Consider the following 23494-nt stretch of genomic DNA (forward strand, 5'->3'; position numbering starts at 1 on the left):
GAGATATTCAGCCTGTACCATAAGCAAAGATATAGATCCCAGAGTTACCACTCTGTGCCTTATGGCAGTAGGAAAAATAAGATCCCTGTGTTTGTAGTCTTTCCTTGGCCATGTTTAGGAATGAAGGAGGGAAGCCTATTTATACAGTGGCTTAACACCCCTAGATGAATCTTGGAAAGTTCCCTATCTGAAAAATGAGTAGCCACTTGTAACAACCTATGGTTCTACTTAGGGATCTTCCCAGAAATCTGGGATAATACCTGCGCATGCTATTCCTAGCCCTTATTCCTGCCAAATTCTGAACCTACAACAAAAAGCTGAATTTGCCCTTATGTTCAGGAACTCTAGAAAAAAAGTAGTATGATCCTAGAGAGATTGGGGTTTAAGAAGGGGCCTTTCCTACTCCCCTATAATAACAGTGAAGATGCTCTCTCCTCACAAAGCTCCTCTCTTTTCCTACTCCCAAGAGTTCTAAAAACCCTTAACCTTTAAACCCTTCCCTTGGTAGAAAAGCTGTAAGGGGTAGGCAGTGGGAGTTAAGTGACTTGCCCAGGGTTACACAGCTAGGAAGTGTCTGAGGTCAAATTTGAACCCAGGACCTCCATCTCCTATAATATAGGCTGTAATTTTCTCTTCCCTCATTTTCAGATCCTACCAGTAGTTGAGATTCCTATTGGGGTTTTCTTGGGAAATCTCAGCTTTTAGCCCTGTCCTTAACCTAGAACTAAAATAGGCAACTTTGCCCAGCCCACCCCTCTTCCAGCTTCCAGAAGACCATTTTAAGGGAGCCAAAGAGTCAAGAAGATTCTTCATCCTCTGCTCTGCTTTGATTTCCTGACAAGACTTCGCTTGTTTGACCCAAAACAGATCCCAAACCTTAAAATACAAGAGAATTGGGGGGAGAGGAGATGTCACAGGGCAAGAGAAGATCCCCACTCCATCCCTACTATTCCCCTCCTTCCCACCCTGGGGACTGTTCAGAAGGTATATTTAATTACTTGCCTGAGTGTACAGTGCAGAAAGGGCTGCCCTACTCTGTTCTGGGCAGCTCCAGTTCTGATGAGTCATGTGTGGAAATGTCCCCAGGACCAGGTCAGAGAAATAAATAAATGTGTAACTGAGAACTAGGCTGCTTCTTCCTCTTCTCCTCCCCCTCCTCCTTCCTCAAAGTTCTTCACTATGGCCCCAGCACCCAATCCTCCTAGTTTTCTGATTTTTCTGTATATTTGTAGATAAATATATATATGCATACATATATAGATTATATTTTAAGACTTTGAGATATATTGTGCATATATGTATGAGATGTGAATGTAATGGGGGACCCCGTTATATTCAAGGACTTGGATCCAGATATGCAAGAGGCAACTTCCTCAGCTCCTAAATTTAGGGATTGAACCCAGAAAGTGAAGAGGAGTCTGTTTGGTTTATCATTGTCATTGCCTCTGTCCATGTATCAGCTTTCCATTTAGTAAACAAGAGACTGAAAAGAGAGTGGTAAGAGAACTGGATAGGATAGAAGAGCAGGGGATACTTTAACCATCCATTCAATAAACATTTATGAAGTCTTTATTTATATGCCAGGCACTGAGAATATAAATACCAAAATCCAAATGGCCTCTGCCTCAAAAAGCCAAAATTCTACTGGGTAGATTTGCCACATATACAGAGGTAAATTGCTACAAAATACAAAGAGTTCCAATAGCTTAATACTGGACTATGATTTTGGGGATACCCCAAACACTTTTGGAGTGGGGGAAGAGTCAAGAATGGCCAGTTCTGAGAGGTCATATTTGGAACTAACCTTTCAAATATAGAAAGATTTTTCTATTTGAAAGTTGCCAATACCTAATGAATGGCTCACAGCTAGGAAGTGTCCAAGGCCAGCTTTGAACCCAGGACCTACATCTCTGTGATTTTTAGGCTGTAATTTTTTCCACCTTCATTTTCATCTCCCACCAGTGGGTAAGATTCCTAAGGGTTTTCTTGGGAAATCTCAGCTTTTAACCCTCTCCCTAACCTTTTACCCTCTCTAAAGCCAGAAAGAGGTCAACTACAGATTTTTTTTTTGCCTTTTACCCTATCTAATACCAGAAATAAGTCAACTATATCATGGGGAGGATGGGGTTAACCATAAGGAAGAAGTTCCCTGTGATGAAAGCTGTCCAGGTTTGAACTAGTCTCAGGAGAGGATCATATCGTCTTCTTTCCATTAGCCTTCTTGACTATGGTTCAGTATAGTGTTTGTCCAGAGCAGAAGTAGATAGAGATAAAGATTATTTGATTACTCCTATCTCTGATAGACAGCTACTGAGCTTCACAGAAACCTGAAAGTTTGGGGCATATTGGAACTCCAGGGGAGAGAGTAACTAACACACCTCACAAGAGAGAAAAGTGTCGTTCAAGATCATTCCCGTTCTCATCTTCTCCAGTTACATTTTCTTCACTGGTCCTGAAAGATAGTACCATTTCCTCCTTTAGCGTTCCATCTGAGAACTACCAAAATGGTACCAACAATAAGACCTTCCCCTTTGGAGGTGTTAGGAAGAGGTAGCCTATGTGCTAATTGGCATATTCTCTTTAATCCTTAAGATCCTGTTTAACTGAGCCAGCCCTTCCCAAGATGCTATCTGAACCATCTTGACAGTCATCATTATTTTTCAAACTTTCCTTCTCTGTTCCTTCTCACCAGACATAGACTTTGCCTCTAGAAGGGAATAGTCGAGAGGGGTAAGACCCACCACTCATCTATCTCCCAGCTGAAAACATCAGGCCATCCCCTAAGAATGGTACTGAGTTACCCATCAGCAGGGACCACTGAATTCAGATGAACTGAGTCATAGAAAGGACCAGTTTGTCATTCCTGTTCATAGAGTCATGTTTAGAGCTGAAATAGAGCCCCAGAAGGCATCCAGGCCAAACCCCCAGTTACATAAGATGAGGGAAACGAGATTCAGACAGGTCGAGGCACAAGATCATAAGGGTAGTAGGCAAAACCAAGACTTCGGCTGGGTTCTTGTGACTTAAATTCTCATGCTCTTTCTCACTGCCTCCTTGCTCGTAATGGCACAGCTGAGGCAAAGGGAGGTCTCGAACCCCTGCCTTACCAATTGACTCAGAATATACCATCTCCCCTGCTGTTCTAGAGGGGAAGGCACTCGGCCAGAGGGAGTCAGGCTCCCCCACTCTGACAGGTCAATACGGGTTTTTGAGCCTGCCCTAACAAGCCAGCAAATTTTCCCCTTGCATCTTCCTTTCAGCATGACAGCTGTCTAGGTTGGTTTTCCTCTTGGAAGGCTGGTGCTCATTTCCGTTCCAGCCTATAATTCAGGTTAAAAGAAGCCCAGAACATGTGCGTCTGACACTGACCACAAAGGAAAAGAAAACAGTCCCTTCCAAGAGCCTGGGGAAAGACAGACTCTGGCCAGTGACAGAGTGGGTAGGAGGAGGAACCAGGGAGGGGCATTATGAACCTCCACCCAGTCCTCACCAGCTCCCCCCAACACACACACACACATACACACACACACACACACACACACACACACACACACACACACACACCTTCTCCCTCTCTGCAATTGCCATTGAGTCATTTGGCATGACGGGCTAGGAAACTGTCAGACCTCAGGAGAATGAGACGATTTTTATACTATGTTCACAGTCATCATCATCATCCAGTCTTTTGGTCTCCCAAGTGGTGGCAATATTCCCAGGGCCAGGTCCTAGCAGGGGGCAGACTGGTTGGCTAGAACATTAGGGCACAGAGGCGATGATTCACCAGCTCATTCCTTACCATCTATATCTAAACCCAGGTTTAGGTGGGCACCTCCTGTAAGGAAGATGAACCTGGAAAAAACTGGGGAATGTGTTCCCCTTTCCTTCTTTCTCCTTAAAGGCAGGTAGGTAAATAATGAGACCTCAGGGTCACATGGACCATTGAGACCTAGAACTTATTCCATTTTTCAATCCTATTGATAGTTGCCTTTTTTAATGATTCTAGACGCATTTCTAGAATCCTAGAACCATGAACTGTTGGAACTCAAAAGTCTTAGAGATCATCTAGTGCCAACAATTGTTACGATAGAGAAAGGTCCTGGGTTCAAATCTGTCTCAGCTATTTCCTAGCTGTGTGACCCTGGGCAAGTCACTTAACCCCAGTTGCTTAGCCCTTACCACTCCTCTGCCTTGGAACCAATACTTAGTATTGATACTAAGATGAAAGGTAAGAGTTTAAAAAAAAAAAGATAGAGGAAGCAGGGATGAGATCAAAAGAAGCCCAGCCCATTCTCATATTCAACATGCACAGGTTGGCCATCAACCCTTTGGTTGTGAAAACTGAACCAACCTGTCTGTCATCAAGGGTGGTCTTGGCAAAAGGCCAGGGGCTTCCCAGGCTCTGAATTCAAGGTCAATCTCAAGCTCCTGACTTGTGAAGTCATACCCATGCTACAAGCAATGGCCCTGGCTCTCAGTTCCCATTTCCATTTGGAAAAAGGGTGGGAGTAGATGAGTTGCCTCTGAGTAGCAGACAAGTTCTTATGGTAGAGCACTTCATAGAGCTTCAGATGGGAGAGATAGATTTGGACTTCAGGGAGTAGGCTTTCTAGAGACCTTTGATCAATGTTACCAGAAGTAGACATGAGAGTCACTACTCTGTTTCTCCCTTTTTCCTTTGGGGAATGGCCAAGACCAAGCTTTGAGCTATATGTCCCCTGGGATAGTTTTCCACCTTGTTAAAACCCTATCACATCAATATTTGTTCAGCTAGCAAACCCTGCTATTATCTAGAATTAATTGTGAGTGGATGGATATCTGCCAATGGTCTTTCTGTTTACTGCAGGAATAAAATATAAGGAACATCAAAGTAACTTCCAGTCTCTCTCATCAACAATATATCATCCACATGGCTGCCACAACAGTCCTTCCAAGGAACAAATCTGACCATGTGAACTCCTTTGCTCAAGACTGGTCAGTGGCTCCCTATCACCTCCAGAATAAAATACAAATTGTCTAGGTTTAAAGACCTTCAACCCTCTAAATTCAAACCTACTTTCCCAACCTTCTATCACATTAGTCACTACTTGCATGTTCCCAATCTTATCTGTAATCCTTTCATGCACTGTGTCCCAGGCAAACTACATTACTAGCTATCCTCCCATCCCCCATTCCATCTCACTCCTCCATGCATTTACCAAGAAGACACATAGCCTGGCACCTTCCCCTACACATACACCCATGCCTGGAATTCACTCCCTTATCAGCTCTCAGTCTTAAAATCATCTTCTTCCTTTATAGATACGTTCCCGTGTCTGTCACCTCCTAGGGAAAGCCTCCTTCATCTCCCCAGTTATTCGTGTTCTCAACTCCCTTGAATTTCCTTGTGATTAGGCTTGTGATGCTTCTTTGAGGATCAGAAAGATCTGTTCATTTTTCAGTCTGTGTCCTCATTGCCTAGCATGGTGCCCAGTAGAGACTCAAGGCTCAAAAAAAGCCTCATTAAATGGAATTAAGGAGTGTTTTCTCTGGAAAAGTGAGATGAACCTCTACAGAGATTATCTAAGATGTATGCGGGTGTCTGGGACATCATGAAAGTTGGGGGTGTTTATTGTACAGGAGGAAACCCATAAATGTTGGCTGAGCCCAGAGGTACACTCAATTGGACAACCTAAGACTCAATCAGGAGCAGGGTATAGAGACTCAGTGAAGGAAATTATTTATAGCCCCATGGAGTTCAGGGGGATGGGAGGAGCCAGAGCAGGATAAAATTAAGCATTATATCAGCAGAGTCATTTTATCTTAGGATCAATTTCTGGGATTAGAGGGCATCACCTAAGAGCTTGGGGACCAAAAATAAAGCCCCTGGGGATATCTTGAGAGTGACCTCCTGGGCCAGGGAGCTAAAGATGTAAGGAGGTGAACAGGCTACTTGGAATCAGCCCTGTAGAGGAGATCCCCAGCCTCTCTGGGCTATTCTAGAGGAGAACAGTTTGGAGCCCACTCTCTTCCATTTTTCCTAGGGTCTCCTGGCTCTAGTTCATATGGGCATAGAGTTAGAAATGGAAGAGACTTTATATACCCACATGTCCAGTTTATAATTAAGGAAGCCAAGATTCAGAGAAGTTAAATAATTTGCTCAAGATCACACAGCTAGTCAGCATCCAAAGTAGGATTTGAAGCCAGGACTTCCTGACTCCTTATCCAACGCTTCTGTTAGCCAGCTTAAAAACACCAAGTTTGTTCATCCCACAAAGAAATATTGTATTTACTCACAAGAGGCAGCATCGATTTCGAGTCAAGAGACCGGGACTTGAAGTCTGACCAGCAATGGGTGACCACATAAAAACTGCCTAAACTCTCTGAGCCTCAGTGATATCATCTGGAAAAAATGAAGATAATAATTTTTGACTTTGATACACTTTGTATACCTTAGAATCAAAAGTCTAGAATTGGAAGGGAACATCAAGCCATCAAGCCCAACCAGCCGTCTCATTTTATAAATGAGGCTCAAAGAGGTTAACTGTCTTGTCCAAGGTCCCAGATAATAAAATGGCAAGATAGGAACCAAAGACCATTGACTCCCACTCCAGCATTCCTTCCTCTGAACCACTTTAGCTCCCTAAAACCCTATATAAATGCAAACTGCTGTTGCTTTCTCCAAAGCACAGCTCTCGGGAGAATGGATCTGAGCCTGGAATGAAATTGCCAGTTGAGTCATTGCATCTCCTCTATTCCTTCTAGGCACTTAATTCTTCTGACGTATTTGTCTTCCAAGAGGGTGGGAGATGGGAGTTTCTTGGTGCTCACTGTCTTCTGGTCTTACGATGAGGGTTATTTAGGATTATGCAGCCAGTCAAGTGTTGCCTGTTCCAAACCAAAACATCTGTAGCTCTTTCTCTATACTCTTTTCTCTCATCTTCACTTTATAGATGGAGAAGCAGCATCATAAGTTACCAAAAAGAGGTAATAGGGGCAGAATACCTGAGGAATGGGATAAAAAGGACATGGCTGTCACTGTAAGTTGTTATGAGTCTAGGAGGGAGAAGCCCAGACCCTCTTCTCATCCAGTTCTATATTTATTATTCCTAAAGGCTCCAACTCACTTAGAGGCATTCGGAGCCTTTAGGGCTTAATAAATATCTGTATTATATAAATATATTATATCATTATATGTAATATATAAATTTATTAAATATATATAAATATAAGATATTTATATATTTTTATAAAATATAAAAATATATAAAATATAAAATAAAAGTAAATATTAATTAATATCTGTAGCTGATGTCTGCTGGATTCAGTTTTCCTGGCTGTACATTTGGGTCTTTACTCCTAAATGTCATGGTGGAAAAAAAAGGAAGAAGGCACCAACCAGGGTTCTTGTTGCAAGATGGAGTACTGTGAATAAACTTATCTCTTCTGAAGCCCCTAGTTCCCAAAGTTGCCTTTGGTTCTGGAGGCATGGAATCTGAGCATCAAAGAGGAAGGAGAGGAGGACAGGGACAAAGGGGACATGGGGGAGGGAAGATTTGTGAATTGTGCCCCAACTGTTCAAATTCATATACAGATGAACAACTGGGCATTTTGGACAAATTATTCTGGTGCTCGTAGGACTAGACAGTGCCCAAGACTGAATTAGCTCTTTCCTCTCTCCCACCTTTGACCAGGAAAGAGTTAATGTCCCTTGTCTTCTCCAGAGAGTGCTCAGGCCCTAATTGAATCACCAGACTGAGCAAGCTTCTTCTTGTGGGGTGAGGGGGAACCACTGACAAGCTGAGTGCTGACTAGAGAGATGAGAGGAGAGAATGGGAGAGGAGGGGAAGCAAGACAGAGAAGGCAGAGGGGGAAAGAGCCAGATAAATAGAGCAAAGTAGGAGAGAGAGAGAGAGAGAGAGAGAGAGAGAGAGAGAGAGAGAGAGAGAGAGAGAGAGAGAGAGAGAGAGAGAGAGAGAGAGAGAGAGAGAGAGACAGAGACCTTAAACTGATCAGCATAAGCAGAGACAGAGGGAGATGGGGCTGGAGGAAAGAGAAGACAAATGTAAAAACCTCCTCCCTAAGTACTGAACCAATTTTAGCCAGATTACTCCAAATTTAAGTTCTACAGGAAGGGGGAAAAGCAGAAAATTGTGGATTAGCACATTGTCTGGGGGCCCAGGACAAGGAGTATCTGTCCCCCCCCCAAGTCCCCCAAAGATTTTAGACTCTGGAACTGAGGGAACAAATTGTCTGAGGCCCCCTGCCCTCCTCTCCCCAGGCACGGGTGGCATCCGATTCCAAGGAGGCAGAGGAGTCTCAAAACTGGGTCAAGAAGCCAAAATTAAAGGGGCTGTGGTTGGAAATTTGGGGAGAACAGAGGGCATAAATGCTTATTAGACTCCTTTCTGGGCTTTCCTCCACCCCAAAGTTGGAAGTAATGTGAGAGAAGCTGACAGCCCCATCCCCTAGATCCACCACTCTCCAGCCCTCAAAAGGATAAGACAGCCCATGGGGGCCCATTAAGTCTGTTGGACTGACCTGAATTTCCAAGAATGGAACACTAAGCTTTCTGCATGCACCCTATCCCTCTTCTACCCCCCCCCCCCCCCATCTTGCCAAAGAATTTAGACAGGGGGAAGAGAGTTCTGGGCATGTGGTGGGTTTTTTTTTTTTCCTTCTCCAAGACAATTTCTGTTCCAGGTGATCCAGTATAGCCAAGATATTGCAGAGCCCTTTTTGTTACCATTCTCTTCCCTTCCCAAATTTTGCTCACTGCCCATCCCTACCCTACCCCCTTTTAAGCAGCCCACTCCAGTTCTCATGTGGCCCCTTAAGTACTGGAGAGAACCACAAGGAGAAGGGAAAGTTTGGATGGGATGAGCAAGGCAGGCCCACAAATTCCAGGTTGAAGAAGTTGTTTATATTCATCATAATTTATAACTCAGCTCTGACCCTGGACGTCAGGCTGTGGGCTGGCTCTGGTTTTCTCTGGCACGTTTCACTGCCTCCCTCTACTGGTCATCCTGGGGCTCTACCCTGTTATTAGGTGGACAGCCACTGGGACGTTCAACCAAACAGAAACATTGCCAAGCTCTTGACCCAACTTCTTACCTGACTTCCTCCTCCTCTTGCTTTAATTCTAATATGCTCGAATTTCGAGCTGGAAGGGACTTTAGAGATCTTTACCTTCTCTGGTATGTGGATTCATGTATGTAGGATGATATTGAAGTAGTTATCAGAATATTATTTAAAAACAAATTCGTAAGCTCCAGGCTAAGAACTCCTGATCGAAGCTACCCATTCTTATTGTACAAAGTCGAAAACTGAGACTTGGGAAACAAGGATTCAACTCCAGACCTTTTAACTCCAAATCTAGGGCTGTTCCTCAAAAACTCTTCAATCCCCCCAACCTTCTTTTCTCCAGGCTATCCCACCAGTTCCCTTTTTACTTTCCATCCTTTTAAATCATGACTCTCTCTCATTCCTTCCTTCTCTAAACCCCAAGACCATTTCTAGGAGTCAATTAACTCATTAGCCCACAACTAGATACTTTGCCTTTTATTAATGCCCACTTTACTCTTTAGACTTTATCTTCTTACTCTCCCAAAGTCTGAGTCCTCTGGAGTCAAGGCCATCCAGAAAGATGTAAAAAAAAATGTATGAGATCCAAGATAGCCCTAAGTCATAGATTTAGAAGTCATCTACTCAAATCTTTCATTTTACAGATAAAGAAACTGAGTTTCAGAAAGGCTATAATAAGCTCATAGATGTGGAGACGAAAGATTACTTGATTAGTAAAAGAAGGTATTGGGACGTTTATATAAGCTTTAGGGTTTATTCAATGAACCCTCTTTCCCCAAGAAAAACTTACTAAAATAGTCAGCAGAACCCTAAGATAATATTAGGAAATTTGGGATAGATTAACTTGAAATGACTTGCCATTTTCAAATTACTGGGAAAGGATATCTATTCATTCTAAGGAGGCTAATGAATGACTGTGAGCTTTTCTCTAGGAAAGAGAGAAAAGGGGAAAGATTTAAAAATACAACAGTTCTGATTAAGTGCTTAAGATTAAGATGGTACAGGAGCAGCTAGATAGCTGAGAGCCAGGTCTGGAGACCAGAGATCCTGGGTTCAAATCTGGCCTCAGACACTTAATTCCCATTACCTAGCCCCTACCACTTTTCTGCCTTGGAATCAATACACAGTATTATATCTAAGGTAGAAGGTAAAGGTTTTAAAAAAGATTAAGACGACATGTTCCAGAGTTGAAGGGCAAAAGATACCAAATGAGGTGGACAGGGATGGGCTGTAGCTTCTTCTTTTCAGGAGAGCATTCAGAATAGTTGAGATCAAACAAGAGGAAGGGTGCTTCATCAGGTTGAGTATACTGTACAGGAGTCTGGGTTGGGCAGAATAAATGACTGCTAGAGAAGATAGCTGGAGGCAGTGAAATCAGTCAGCACCCTATGCCAGCTGAAGGTGGCAAAGAAAAAAGACTCATCCTTGGGCTCTCTTCTTACAGAGGTCAGCATTCTGGAACTCCCAGCTAAACAGGTGCATCTGGGGAAGGAGAATCTGTCAGCTGCCCGGGGCCAGGTGCTGGCACAACCCTAGAGGAAGGAAGCCCATTCTTTTGTTTCCCTTTCAATCACATATTCCCAGCCCTTTCTGCTTCTCACCCACTCCAGTTTCAAACTGGTTTAGGGTAGGGGATTGGGAGTCATTTACCTCCCTCACTCATAACTGGACTTGAATATTTTTAAAAATATTTTTCCATGGTTACAGGATTCATGTTCTCTCCCTCCCCTCTTCTCTCCTTCTTCCCAGAGCTGACAAGCAATTCCACTGGGTTATACATGTCTTATCACTCCAGACCCCTGATCCAGAATATTCTTAAGCTCTTGAGGGGAGCTCTTTACTCTCTATTTTCATCCAGTTGCCTTCTAACAATGAAAATGTTTATTAAAAATGGAGAGAGGTTGAATGATGTATTTCATGGAGTGATAAAGAGCAATAAAGCTAGAAAGAACTTGAGAGATCCTTTACAAATTAGTAGACTGAGGCCCAGAGAGACGAATGACCAGCCCCCAATTCATATTGATTTTGAGTCCTTGGATTCAAACCCAAGAACTCTGCTTCTAAATCTAAAATTTTACCTTTATATAAGATAAAGAGATCTGAAACCATCAGGTTAAGAGGCCACTTGAAAATGATCACTGGGTGATTAGACCCCTCTAAATCTTGCTTTTGATTTGCTCTTGATAAGCTCACCTGGTTGCTCAGCTATGGACCTTTTCAACCCTCAAGGTTTGTCTTATTCCTAATTCTTACTACCTATGAACTTCAGCAAGACATTTAACCTCCTGTTTCCAAATCTTTTCAAATATGAGACTTGGGTTTCAGCTCCTTTCTAGCTCTAAGATCCTATGGAAATTCCATTCTTCCACACATAGAACAGTTATATTCAAAGTAGTCCCCGTTCCTAAGCTCCAATTGCCTCTGGAAAGCCTGACTACCTGAAAACAGGGCTCAAGGATGTATTCGCTTGATGTTCCCTCTTTGTTAGCCATTTAAACCTTAAGAGGAAATAGTTTATAAACTACCTTTCTGAGAACAGGTATTGGCTTTAGGAAGAGTAAGAAAAAAAAGACTTCAACCTCAAAATTTAATTGTGTGCAGAAATCAACATTGCTTAGCTATAAGATCTTCCCATTCATTTCATTTCATCCCCTCCAATCAGCTTCAAAGTCAATGCAAGCTCTAGGCCAGAAGAGAGAGAGGAAGGTGTGTGTAATAAATCATGTGTCCTCCTGCCATCTCCTGATTTCCTTAAGAAGATACACTTGTCTCCTTACTATTAAACTGATCTAGCCAGAAAAACCAAGGACCAACCAGAACTACCTTTCTTCCCACCAATCCCACCTCCCTACTCTGCTCAGATCTTGTCAGCTAAGGACCAGTTGGTCCCTAAAGCAATGATGGGGCACTCTTTGTTCATCTCATGCCTCAGGAATCTGTTTGTAGATGACCATTCCTGGCCTTTCCAACTCTGAAAGGCTGTGATTGTATTCTGGTGAAATTTGGCATTCTTTGCCATTGGGCATCAGCCTTGCTTCAGGTCAGTAACTGAGCTACTTCAACAAAAGGAATGGATATTCTTTATTTTTTTATTGTCAACATGCACAGAAATCTCCTCCTAACAATGTTTCTCTTGCCTTCTTTGTTGATTCCCAACATTCTTGTTCTGGCTGGGCTTCTTGTCTCTCTCCCATTCTACCAGTCCTTTCCTTGTTCTTTGATGCTGGACTGGTAATAACCTGGAGAGCATATGGTTAAAAATGCCATCCGATGGTGCCCAGGCTAAATGGCAATGGTGGCTATATCCTGTGTCTCCATAGTATGTAGGAGTTTGGGATTGGAGGGAAGATGAGAATGAATTGAAGATGGTACTGTTGGTCTCATCTCCTGTTGAGCTCTTGGGACCTTCTCCAAGAATTTGATTTCTTTCTTCGCTTTACAGATGAGACTCAAATATGAGAGGAAAGGAGTGAGCATGCATATGTATATGGGGGGTTTTCAGTTTCGTCTAATTCTTTCTGACCCCATTTGGCCTTTTCTTGGCAAAGATACTGGAGTGGTTTGCCGTTTCCTTCTCCAGACCATTTTACAGCCACTTATTGGCTGGATGGCATTGAATAAATCACTTAACCTCTTTGTTCCTTTTTATATCCTTTAGTAACTTTTTATTCCTTAGTTTCCTGATCTCTAAAATAGGGGTAATAACACCAGGATTGCCTATCTCACATGGAACCAAGACTCAAAATGTAATAATGAATTTTGTAAATAATATAAATTTATTTTAAAAAGTGTTTTGCAAACTACAGAATAATAGAAAATATAAGATAAAACAGAAGGTGGGGAACAAGAGGGAGGGTGCTTGGGGAGATCAAAACTTACTCCAGATTGGCAACATCACCTGAAATATGGAAATAGTATTTTAAAAAAAGAAAACCCCGTTTCGTTAAAGGTCATAAGTCAGCTAAGTATAGACTCATCAGCCCTCTCCTATATATAACCGCGTTAGCCACAGTCCAGCTGTCAGACTATCTTGGCCTACAACAGGGAGTCCTAAGGAACACTCTAGCTTGGTTGGGACAGAGATCACAGAACTAGTTTGGGATGTAAGGGCTAAGGCAGGGAAAAAGAAAGAACCCAAGACCTTCATTTCCTGTCCCTCTTTCCCTCTACCTTCCATATAACTGCTTTTTCTTCTGCAATCTTTGGCATGTTTCTATCACATCTCTTTGTTCCTTATGTCCCTCAGTCTCCTATTCTCCATGACCAGATGGGTCTTCTCTCTTAGTAAATCTGGGATAAAAAGAACAAAGACTTAAACAAAGAAAAAGCCAACTAACCTACTTTCCACATTCTGTAGCCATCAAATAATAAGTGCTGACAATATAGCACTTTGAGCTTTAGAGACATATTCTCTCATTTTATCCTCCAGAGTAAAGACTGGTCCTTTCACCCTTTCTTTGTATCCTCAATCTTCCCTATGTAGTTGGTGCTTAATAAATGCTAGTTGAAAGACCCTAAGAGATAGGTGCAATTATTATGCCCATTTTTTATAGATAAAGGTGGACGGCAGTTAAGTGACTTACCCAGGGTCATCTAGCTCTCAAGTATCTGAACTGAATTTACACTTAGGGACGTCATGATTCCAGGTCAGCATATCATTTGCCACAAGTTAGTGAATTAAATACAAGTATTTTTTTTTTAATCCTTACTTTCTCTCTTAGTCTCAATACTGTATATTGGTTCCAAGGCAAAAAAATGATAAGGACAAGAAACTAGGACATATCTGAGGCTGCTGCAGGTATTTTTATTCCTATTTTATAAATGAGGAAACTGAGGCTTAGAAATGAAGCATCCTTCCCATGATCTCATGCTTTTCATTGGGATTTAAACCCAGATCTTCATAACTTTCATGTCTACTTAAATCAAGTTGCCCCCAACTTCCAGGCTCCTCCTCAGCATGATCTTCAAGGATACGTGCCCTGTTTTTTTTTAGATTTCTCCACTGAGACCTGAACCTTCCTCTATCAGATCTATATAAAACAAACCAAAAAATAAACAAGAGAGGTAAGATATGAATGAAATCTTGGAAAAACTAGAGTTAATAGATATATGAAGAAAAATAAATGGGGATAAAAAGGAAAACACCTTCTCTTCAGCAGCATGTGGTACATTCACAAAGACTAACCATGTACTAGGGCATAAATTTCTCCAATGCTCCTACCCTTGTCCTCCTTTACCCAGACTCTCCACCCTAGCCAAACAAAACCTGGCTCACCTTGTGCTCTTGTCTCAGCCTATACCTGATCCCTTCACCACCACCCCTTTTACTCACCTTGTCTGTATCCAGAATGTTCTCCCCTTATTTCTGCCAAACCTCTTGAATCTTGGCTCCAAATTCATCTCCCTTGAAACCTTCTTGAAATAATTGTACCCATCTCCAGTGACTAAAGAAGCTCCCTCAAACTTAAGAATATACCTCTAGAGTTGCTTCAACAAGTTAGATTTTCCATTGGCTGCCAGCCTCTCTCTCTGTGTCTCTCTGTCTTTGATATGTCTGCCCTGTCTCCATCATTAAGTTCTTAAGTTCCCAAAGGTATCTTCTCCCTCTTTATACTCCTTCCCAATACATATGGAGTTCCTAGCATGAGATATCCCACTCTGGAGCCCATTAAGGTTTTCACAGGATTTATCCTCAAAACAGCCCAAAAGGTGAGGAGGACACATTTTTATTCCCATTTTGTGGGTGAGAAAGCAGGCTTAGAAAGAGAAGTGACTCTCAAGATACAACCATGATATGATACAAGAGTTGGAAGCAAACCTAGGTTTATGGATTTATTTTTTTTTAAACTAATTCCAAACTTCTTCCACTGTGGCACTTGGCAGGCCCTCAGGACTAACCTTCTTTTTTCTCTTCCCAGAGAGGGAATCCCGAGAACATGAGGAACCAACCACTTCAGAGATGGCTGAGGAGACCTACTCGCCAAAAGTTTTCCGGCCCAAGCACGTTCACCTCTCTGAGATGAAGGCTGAAGCCCTGAAGAAAGACCGCAGGAAGAAGCTGACTCAGTCCAAATTTGTTGGAGCTGCTGAGAATACTGCCCAGTCCCGGGTCATCTCCGTCCCTGAGATGAGACAGGAGTCTGAACAAGTGAGTTCTTATGTAGAAAACTTCCAGTTTGCCTTTCTTCCACTCTACCACTCATGCCTTAGTCTTGACATTTCCTTGGGATAGCTCGAGATCCCCTAGTGGGTGTTATGGGGAGGGGGAGGGAAGGAATACCATGATTGATCTTGGAAAGAATCAATATAGGTATAGATACCCCAGGCAAGAGCGTCTGGACCAGGGGAGTAGCCTGAAGACAGGGAGAAGATTTTATCAATCTGGACAGGTTCTAGTCAGTTGAAGAAAACTTCTGCAGTTAGGATCACTGAATTTCCAAGACTCACCAGAAAGAACTAATCTTGGGTTGCCTGCATGGTCCATAGGATTGTGTGGCTTCTCCTGCAATGGGAAGCCTACCTAGTTCAGCATTGGGACCCTGTTCAGGAAAGGTTTGCACAGAGACTTGATCCGTTCAGAGAATTCAGAAAAGATGAAGAAGTGTGTATAGAGTGAGGAAAGGGGGCAAAGACAAGGAGGAAGGGCTTTAGGCTCTCTCCAAACCCTGGTCCAACATGGCGCCATGTTGTAAAAGCTGGAATTAATGTAGGAAAAACCCTTTGATAACAATTGATGAAAAAAAAAGGGACTTGAGTCTTGTAAAAGACTCATGTCCTAGGGACCATGCACCCCTGCAGAGGTACCCCTAGACCTTACCTCTCTGCAGTCCCAAGGGATGCCCTAACTTCCCTTTTATTTCTCACTCTAGGGCCCCTGCCGCAGACACATGGAAGCTTCCCTTCAAGAGCTCAAAACCAGTCCTCGTATGGTGCCTCGAACTGTTTACCTTCCCAACTGTGACCGTAAAGGCTTTTACAAGAGGAAACAGGTAAGCATTACTCCCTCTATCTTCCTCCCTCTATCGATTTCATGGAAATGCAATTTAATGTAATCATTGTATGGCACCAGAGGTCAAAAAAATTAGAGTGAGTTTAGCTCTGATCAAATTACTTAGGTCCTGCTGCCCAATCTCTGTTTGCCAAATGAGCTGGTTCTCCCCTGCCCTCTTGTTGATCTGTAGGCATGGGGACAAAGATGAAAGCCAAAGCTGTGAAGGTACTTTGAACTTCTAGGAGAAACAGATATAGAAATCTGAGGTACAAAAATTGTTTTTCATCTTTCTGATAGTTTTTTTCTTACTTAAAGAGAAACTTAAGACAAGGATTCACTCCATGAGACAGAATTAGAACAGGGTTCATTGTGAAGTGGCTATCCTATGAGTTAGCCTCAAGAGAAGAAAAAATGGAGACCCCATTTCCTACAAGAGTCTCCAAGATTGGGCAATATTACTTCCTGAAAAGGATAAGGTCAGAGATTATAGCTATAATGAAATTAGGGAGGCTAGGGAATATGATTTATGGAGGACAAATTCCACTGGGAGGAAGAAAAAGAAGAAATCCCTTTCAAGTTGATGATGGGATGGGAGGGTATCTAACAGGAGTTTTTAAAGTATTCATTGAATTATCAGTGGATTGCAAATTAGCACCAAAAAGGGAAAGAAAGGTGCTCTTTTTTAAATACCCTTACATTCTATCTAAGAATTGATACTAAGTACCTAAGGTGTAAGGGCAAAACAACTGAGGTTAAGTGGTTTACTCAGGGTCACATAGGTTGGAAATAGGATGTGAATCCAGATTTGAACCCAGGTCCACCTGACTCCAAACCTGGTGCCCTAATCACAGTGCCAATTGCCCCACAATACATTTTTTTTTCTATGAGGAATAAAGTCAAACCAGTACAGATTTCATCCATTCTACAAGTTTTTTATTAAATCCCTTTGATGGGCTCAACATTATGCCAGACACCATACACAGAAAAAAGTCTGTGGTCAAAGGAAGGGCAGTAATGGACATACCGAACAAGGTAGATTTCAGTTACTCTGGCACCCTGTTAGGACCAGCTTGATGAATGGGCAAAGTCAACAGTGGGATTGGGGGACTTACACCATCCTGACCTTCTAAAATCACCTCCTCCTATCCAGGTGACAAGCGTTTAGGATGCCCCCACCATAAAGAATGTACTCATTCTTTTTGGGTTGTCATTGTTGTCCATTTACTGATGCACATGTGTATAGACACAGGTACATGCACACATATACACACCCAGGTGGTAGTTTCTTAAAATGGAAACATGCTAGGGAGTGGAAACCAGCCTTATTGAGCTATTGTCCTTACTTAGCTTTTGTGAGCCCTTAAGTGAAGTGTTGACCCTAGGCAAATTAAAACAGTGATGGGAGAGGGGGGGAAAGGAAGAAGCCACCAATAAACACATTTCCTAAATCATAAAAAGACAGTGTGTTTATTGTCATCTTCTTCCTACCTTCTGTGTTCCCCTGAGGCCAGAAAACATTGGTAGTGAAATATAAGGATGTGTGACTTAATTCTAACTTGGGGGAATGAAACATGGCAATCAGGGGAAATGGAGAACTTCACGGTTCTTTTCACTCATCTAATAACCCTCCCCACCACCCCAACCTGAAACCCAGAGCCAATCTGTGTCTTTTTCACCCTCTTTTCCCAGTGCAAGCCATCTCGGGGCCGCAAACGTGGCATTTGCTGGTGTGTGGACAAGTATGGGATGAAGCTACCAGGGATGGAATATGTCGATGGAGATTTCCAGTGTCACAATTTTGACAGCAGCAATGTTGAGTGATGCATCTGTCCCATCCCTCTTCCCTTTCCCCTTTTCCTTTTCCCCACCACCTGCCCCTTTCCCACTCCAGCCAGTGCCCCTCTCCACCCCGAGGATGCCACTCATTTCATCTCATTTAAGGGAAAAAATTATTTGAAGAAACTGAGGACCTCGGAATCTTTAGCAAGTTCTCAACCTTTTTTTTAAGCAACAACAACAGAGACAGAATAATCCAAGAAGACACCCCCTTTTTTTTGGGTTGATAGGGGGAAGAATGGGATGGTAAAAGGAGAATGAACGGAGAAGGGAAGAGAGGAAGAGAGCATGTATGCAAGAGAATCATTAAGAAGGACACAAAAAGTAAAGAAAAGCAAGAAAGAAAAGAGAAGTAATTAGCAACCTGTCTCAGCCCACATCCTGCTACCAAGAAGGACCCTTAGCTGGGAAACAATTTTACCTGGGGAGGATCTGGGTTATTAGGTGGGATCCAATGGCTTGTTGAGGGTGTTTTCAGTTTGGTTTGATAGAAAGAGGAAAGAGAAGAAATGGCAAAAGGCAAAACAGGGATCTGCTGTCCTGTGTCTCCTCCAGTCAGCTCCCAAGGCCTCATCAGGCCTCGCATTCCTCTGCCCTCACCCCTGAATTCTTCCAAGGTTTGTCTAAAAATGAAAATGCATTCCATTCCTGTTTTTTTTTTTTAATCCAAACTTCAGAGTGATCCTAGCTAGGTAGGATTTTCTGGACAGACATATATTGACACATTATATGCATGAATGTCTGTGTGTATCTTTCAGTCCCCACACAGACATAACCAGTCATGACTATATGCACAGCCTTGGAAAATGCCTTTTCTTCCAAGGTGACTGAAATAATGCCAAGGGTGTGGATATGGATTTTTTTTTCAATTCTTAGTGTAGCCTCCATAGGGTAAAGATAGACTGGCAAAGCATTTGTGTGGGCTTGTATTTATCCACAAGGCTATATGTCTACATATAGTGATGTATACTTTTATGTCTTTTTTTCTCTTTTCTCTCTGTCTTTCCTCTCTCTAAATGGTTTGCATTGAATTTCCAAAAGTAGCTTCAATGGGCCCAGAGGAATCTTCTCTCAGTATGGCAAAGCCAAGAAAAGCCCAGATTTATTTTTCCCTAACATAAACCAAAATACCAGCATCATCCAACTGCCATTTGGGGGTCTTTCCCAAACAGAAAGCTCAAGCATGTACTCTCTGTGGAGTTAGAAGAGAGACCCGTCGGCATTTTGCATCAATGCTTTCCCATGACACTGTGTGTCTGAATGGGCATGAACCCAGGCATTCCCTGCCTGTATCCACACAGACATGCCCTTCTCTCCCCCACACGTCCCATTTTTATTTCTCAAAGTCCTGCAGAAATAACCCTCTGGCTTTCACATGAAGCCGAGTTATGCCCGTTAGCTCACAACCATAACCCAAGCCACAGGTTATGAGATGGCCATTTGTGGTTTTCCAGTCTTTGGGTTTCAACTGGATGGAGATTGTGTTTTGAAACCCTCTTTCTCAGCCTTCACCTTGGAAGAGGGAGAAAGTGGTTGAAATGAGAAGTAGCTAAGAGGGAGAAAAGTGGGGAAGGTCTAGATCAGAACTTCAGATTAATTCTGTCCCTGTTGGAAAAGTAATTCACAAGGTCCTTCCCAGTGCCTTGAAAGTGGATAGACAGATAGCACCTACATGCCTGTCCCATTCCAGCTCCAGAGCATAACGAGGACAGAGACTCCCCAGATTTCCCTCCCTACCCCAGAAGCCAGGAGAAAAAAAAAAAAGGAAATACACTGTCCCAGCCTAGGAGACTTTGCTTTCCAAAGGAGAGCTAGACTCTGGCTATACTGAGCCAGAAGGTTTGAAAAAGGAGGAGATACCAGGAGAGAGGAAGGACAGAATATGGCTTAAATAGGTACCCAAAATGGATGAAAGCTGGAAAAAAGCTGGAGAGTCAGAAGAGATGAGAGGGGGTGGGGTACCCCTGTGGTGCTTTGGTTTGAAGGGACAAAACTGCTAAGAAGCTCCCTTCAGACTCCAATAATCCCTGCCTCCCCTGTGGTGGAGCAGGTTTGGGGCCAAAGCGTCTTTCTTTCAGTCTCTGATTCCACTCTGGTCAGTTACTTCTTCCTTCCTCAGAAGGGAGGGACAGGATGATGCCAGGGCAGTTTTGGCTGGCATGGGTCATTTGGGCTGGTAATAACAAGAATTCTGACTCAGCTCTCCCTCCCTCCTTCCTCTTCTGCTACAGGAATGGGAAAGGATGTTGTTCTTCCTTCGTGCATGGGGTAGTTTTGAGGCTAAATGCTGATCAGAAGGAGACAAGGAAGGGGGCATGGACACTGGCAGAGAATCTATTCCTTTATGGATAAATCCCTTCAAAACACATACCTTTACCCGGTGTCACAATCCCAAGGAGAGCCACCTCAATCTGGGGAGAATATAACAAACAGGGAAGGGAACATCCAAGCACATAGAATATAAGGAATAATCTAAAAGGAGTGGACTTAATTCCTACATCCCCCCCAGTAGAACATTTGGCATGGGAGAGGAGAGGGAAATAAATATTCTTGAGACAAAGGGCCAGAAGGGGAGGGCAGCAACAGAGCCACATCTGGGCTTTCTCTGTCTGCCTACTCCATCTCTCTGCACCAATCCTTATTCCCACCCACCCCACCCCTAGACATTCCCCACATCTACATAGGCCAGTATCTTTAATCCTTCCTCAAGTTGTTCTCTAGTTTCTATATGTATGTCTCTGTCTGTGTGTGTGTCTCTATCTCTCTGTCTCTATCTATCTATCTCTATCTCTTTCTCTCTCTCCCTGGATCTTGAGCAATCCATCAGTCTGGGATTTGCTAAGCAGATGCGGGGGTGCCATTTCCCCTAAGACAAGACTGAGCCAGGAATCTCACCTCTGTCTTTTCATTTTCTACCCCCCTCCGCTCCCCTATCTCCATTTTCCTTAATGCATTTTCTCTCTTTTTCTTTTTTTCTGTCCTCTTTTTTTTCTCTTCTTTCTCCTACCCCCTTGCTTCATTATCCCAATGTCTTGTCCCGTTGAATAGAATGCTCCCCCACCCTTGTCATCCTCTACTCCATCCCTAGAGATTAGACATAAACTTATTCCAGGTTTCACAAGTGAGCACTGGAAGTTGTTAAATTAATGAGGATATTTACTATAGGAAGGGGAAGTCAATGCACTGTTCAAAGTCCAAATTAAAGGGAATCTTTTTTTTTAGCTCCACAAAGGAAATCGAGGCCATCCCAATCTCTTCCATCTTTCCCAATCCCCTCCGTCCACTTCTGTAGGTTGTTTTTAAAATCAAACCCACCAGAATCTTGGGGATAGATTTGCAGGGATGGGGGCAGCTTAGCCCAAATCTACTGACCCAAACCCTAGTTATCCCATTGGGGTATCTAGCTCTTAGAGACTGTATGACGATGTTTCTGTGAAGCTGTTTATTCCTCAAAGGTGGTCACAATTTCTGGGACCTAAACTGAGTGTCCCAAACCAATACCCTGACCTGAGCCTAGGGAAGGTGGATTGAGAAATAATAAAGAGGGGACAGACAGGGGCATTGCTGTCACCCCTTGGACCCATTGCCCCTGATAGGAAGGGTAGTTAGGGAAGACAGGTCTGAAATGACACAGGAGTTCCTAGCTCCTATGAAATCTTCATCTCTAGTTCCTGAGGTTGGCCATTTGCCAAGCCTTTGTTCATCCCTGATGCTCTAGGCTCTGGGTTATCAGGGCATCCTACCAGCCTCCTTCTAGGCCTTGCTTAGGAAGGTTTCTGGTCCATCCCCTCCTTCTTCACTCTTCTTGGAAGTAGAGGAACTCCCTCCATATTCTTCCTGCCTCAGCCACTTCAGTAAGGGATGATGGGTCTGAGCCAACCTTCATTCCCACCACCCCCACCTCCATCCCCAAGGCAATAGGGGAGTTTGGAAAGAAATGAACCCTGATGCATATACATAGCTTAAACTGACAGCCAGGTCTATACAAGACTGGAGACATTCATCCCTAAGAGGGAGAAGGTGGGGAGAGAGATCTCACCAGGTCCTCAGTCCATGCCCCACTTCTTCCCCATTCCTGCCCAAGCAAGTCTCCGTGGTGATGGAGATGCCGAGCTGATCCACTCCCATCCCAGCCAGGTCAATAATCATGGCAAGCAGCCTCCACTGGTTACCACAGCTACACCCAAATCCTGAGGAGAGAGTAGTCTTCTCCCTCACCCTTAGCATTAACTCTGAATAGGTACAGTTCAAAGGTTAGCAACTCATTAGCTTAGTGGGCCAATAGAAGGGACCTTTGGTACCTCAGACAGGTTTTTGGTGTGCTAGATGTGATGTTTGAGAAAGGAGAGTTCTGAAATGGGAGGGACTGGGGATGGGACAAGGAGAGAAGGGTTTCCACCAACCAGCAACCTGGGCCTTATCCTGCCCTCGTTTGTTTGTTTGAAAAACAAAACAAAACCACTAGTGTGCAAGGCTTTATATTGCACTATCTCTCAACTGCTTTCTTATTATTTTTTTATTTCTTTAAAAAAACTTTCTTGACTTTCTAATAGAGTGTGTCCTTAAGTCATTCTTCATAGGCTCCAATCCTCCCTCTCTCTTTTTCTCTCTCCAGACCTGCAGAGGGGAATTGGGGTGGGGGTCAGGGGCTGATGGGGCAGAGGTAGGAGAGGTGAGGGGGAAGGGGCTACCTTATAGTTGTGTGCCCCACATCCTAGCCTTCCCCAGCCCCTGATCATTAGCATGAGCCCTATATCTCCTCCTCCCAGCACCACCACCTAGGCAACTATATGGATAGTGACAGTTATCAGACAACGCACCCTCAGATTCCGAGACTCCAACCTGGTTCTTTTTTTTAAGATAGCAATAACCACGACACATTTTACTTTAATTCTTGATAGCTTTTTACATACGTACCATAGCTCTGTTCTCTCTTCTTTTTTTCCAATTTTTTAAAATAAAGAAATATTCATAATCTTTACCAGTGAAAAGGATGGAAACGTGAAACGAACAAAAAAAAAGCTCAGTGTGTGGAAAATAAAAACGAAACGAAACAAAACAAAACAAAAAAAAACCTGAATGTGGAAGAGCTTAGCTCCTGTTTAGCATTTTGTACTTAAGAAAATAAAAAACAAAGGATCTCACATTTTATTAAAAAAGTGAAGATTGCTGTATACTATTTATTCAACTTATAATTTATGTTACTCTTTGATCTTTGTCTTTTGTCATGACAAAGCATTTATTTAATAAAGTTATGCATTCAGTTAGCCTGCGTCAGCTTCCTCCAAGGACCTAGGAAAGACAGGGCAAGCAAAAGGGTGAGGGGTGAGCCTAGAGTAGATGAAATTCAGATGAGAGTAAGGTTGGGGGGTGAAGGATAATAATTAACATGGACCTTGGTTATCTCTACTGTGAGAATTAGGCTTCCCTTCCAACTGCAAATCCAGCTATCATAAATCAGAGCTGGGAGGCCCCTTCAGAGAGCTTCAGAATCCTGGAACAAGTCATTCAGATGAAATAATCCAGTGTATCTGGTACCCCTGATCTTGGGTAGAACATCTGATTCTCTCATATCCCAAGGATAATTACAAGTGGGACCTAATCTCC

General features: G+C 43.0%; 1 protein-coding gene across 1 annotated transcript in view; it reads left to right on the plus strand.

Annotated features, from left to right (window-relative positions):
* IGFBP5 (insulin like growth factor binding protein 5) overlaps nucleotides 1–23154 on the plus strand; it is a 30202-nt gene extending 7048 nt beyond the window's left edge. The window contains exons 2-4 of the mRNA XM_001363682.4: nucleotides 14979–15208; nucleotides 15930–16049; nucleotides 17741–23154. Coding sequence (XP_001363719.1) covers nucleotides 14979–15208; nucleotides 15930–16049; nucleotides 17741–17872 — 482 coding nt within the window. The 3' untranslated portion in view covers nucleotides 17873–23154. The remainder of the gene's footprint in view (nucleotides 1–14978; nucleotides 15209–15929; nucleotides 16050–17740) is intronic.
* The last annotated feature ends 340 nt before the right edge of the window (nucleotides 23155–23494 follow it).

This window comes from Monodelphis domestica, chromosome 8 (genome assembly GCF_027887165.1).
Source record: "Monodelphis domestica isolate mMonDom1 chromosome 8, mMonDom1.pri, whole genome shotgun sequence".
Lineage (NCBI taxonomy): Eukaryota > Metazoa > Chordata > Mammalia > Didelphimorphia > Didelphidae > Monodelphis > Monodelphis domestica.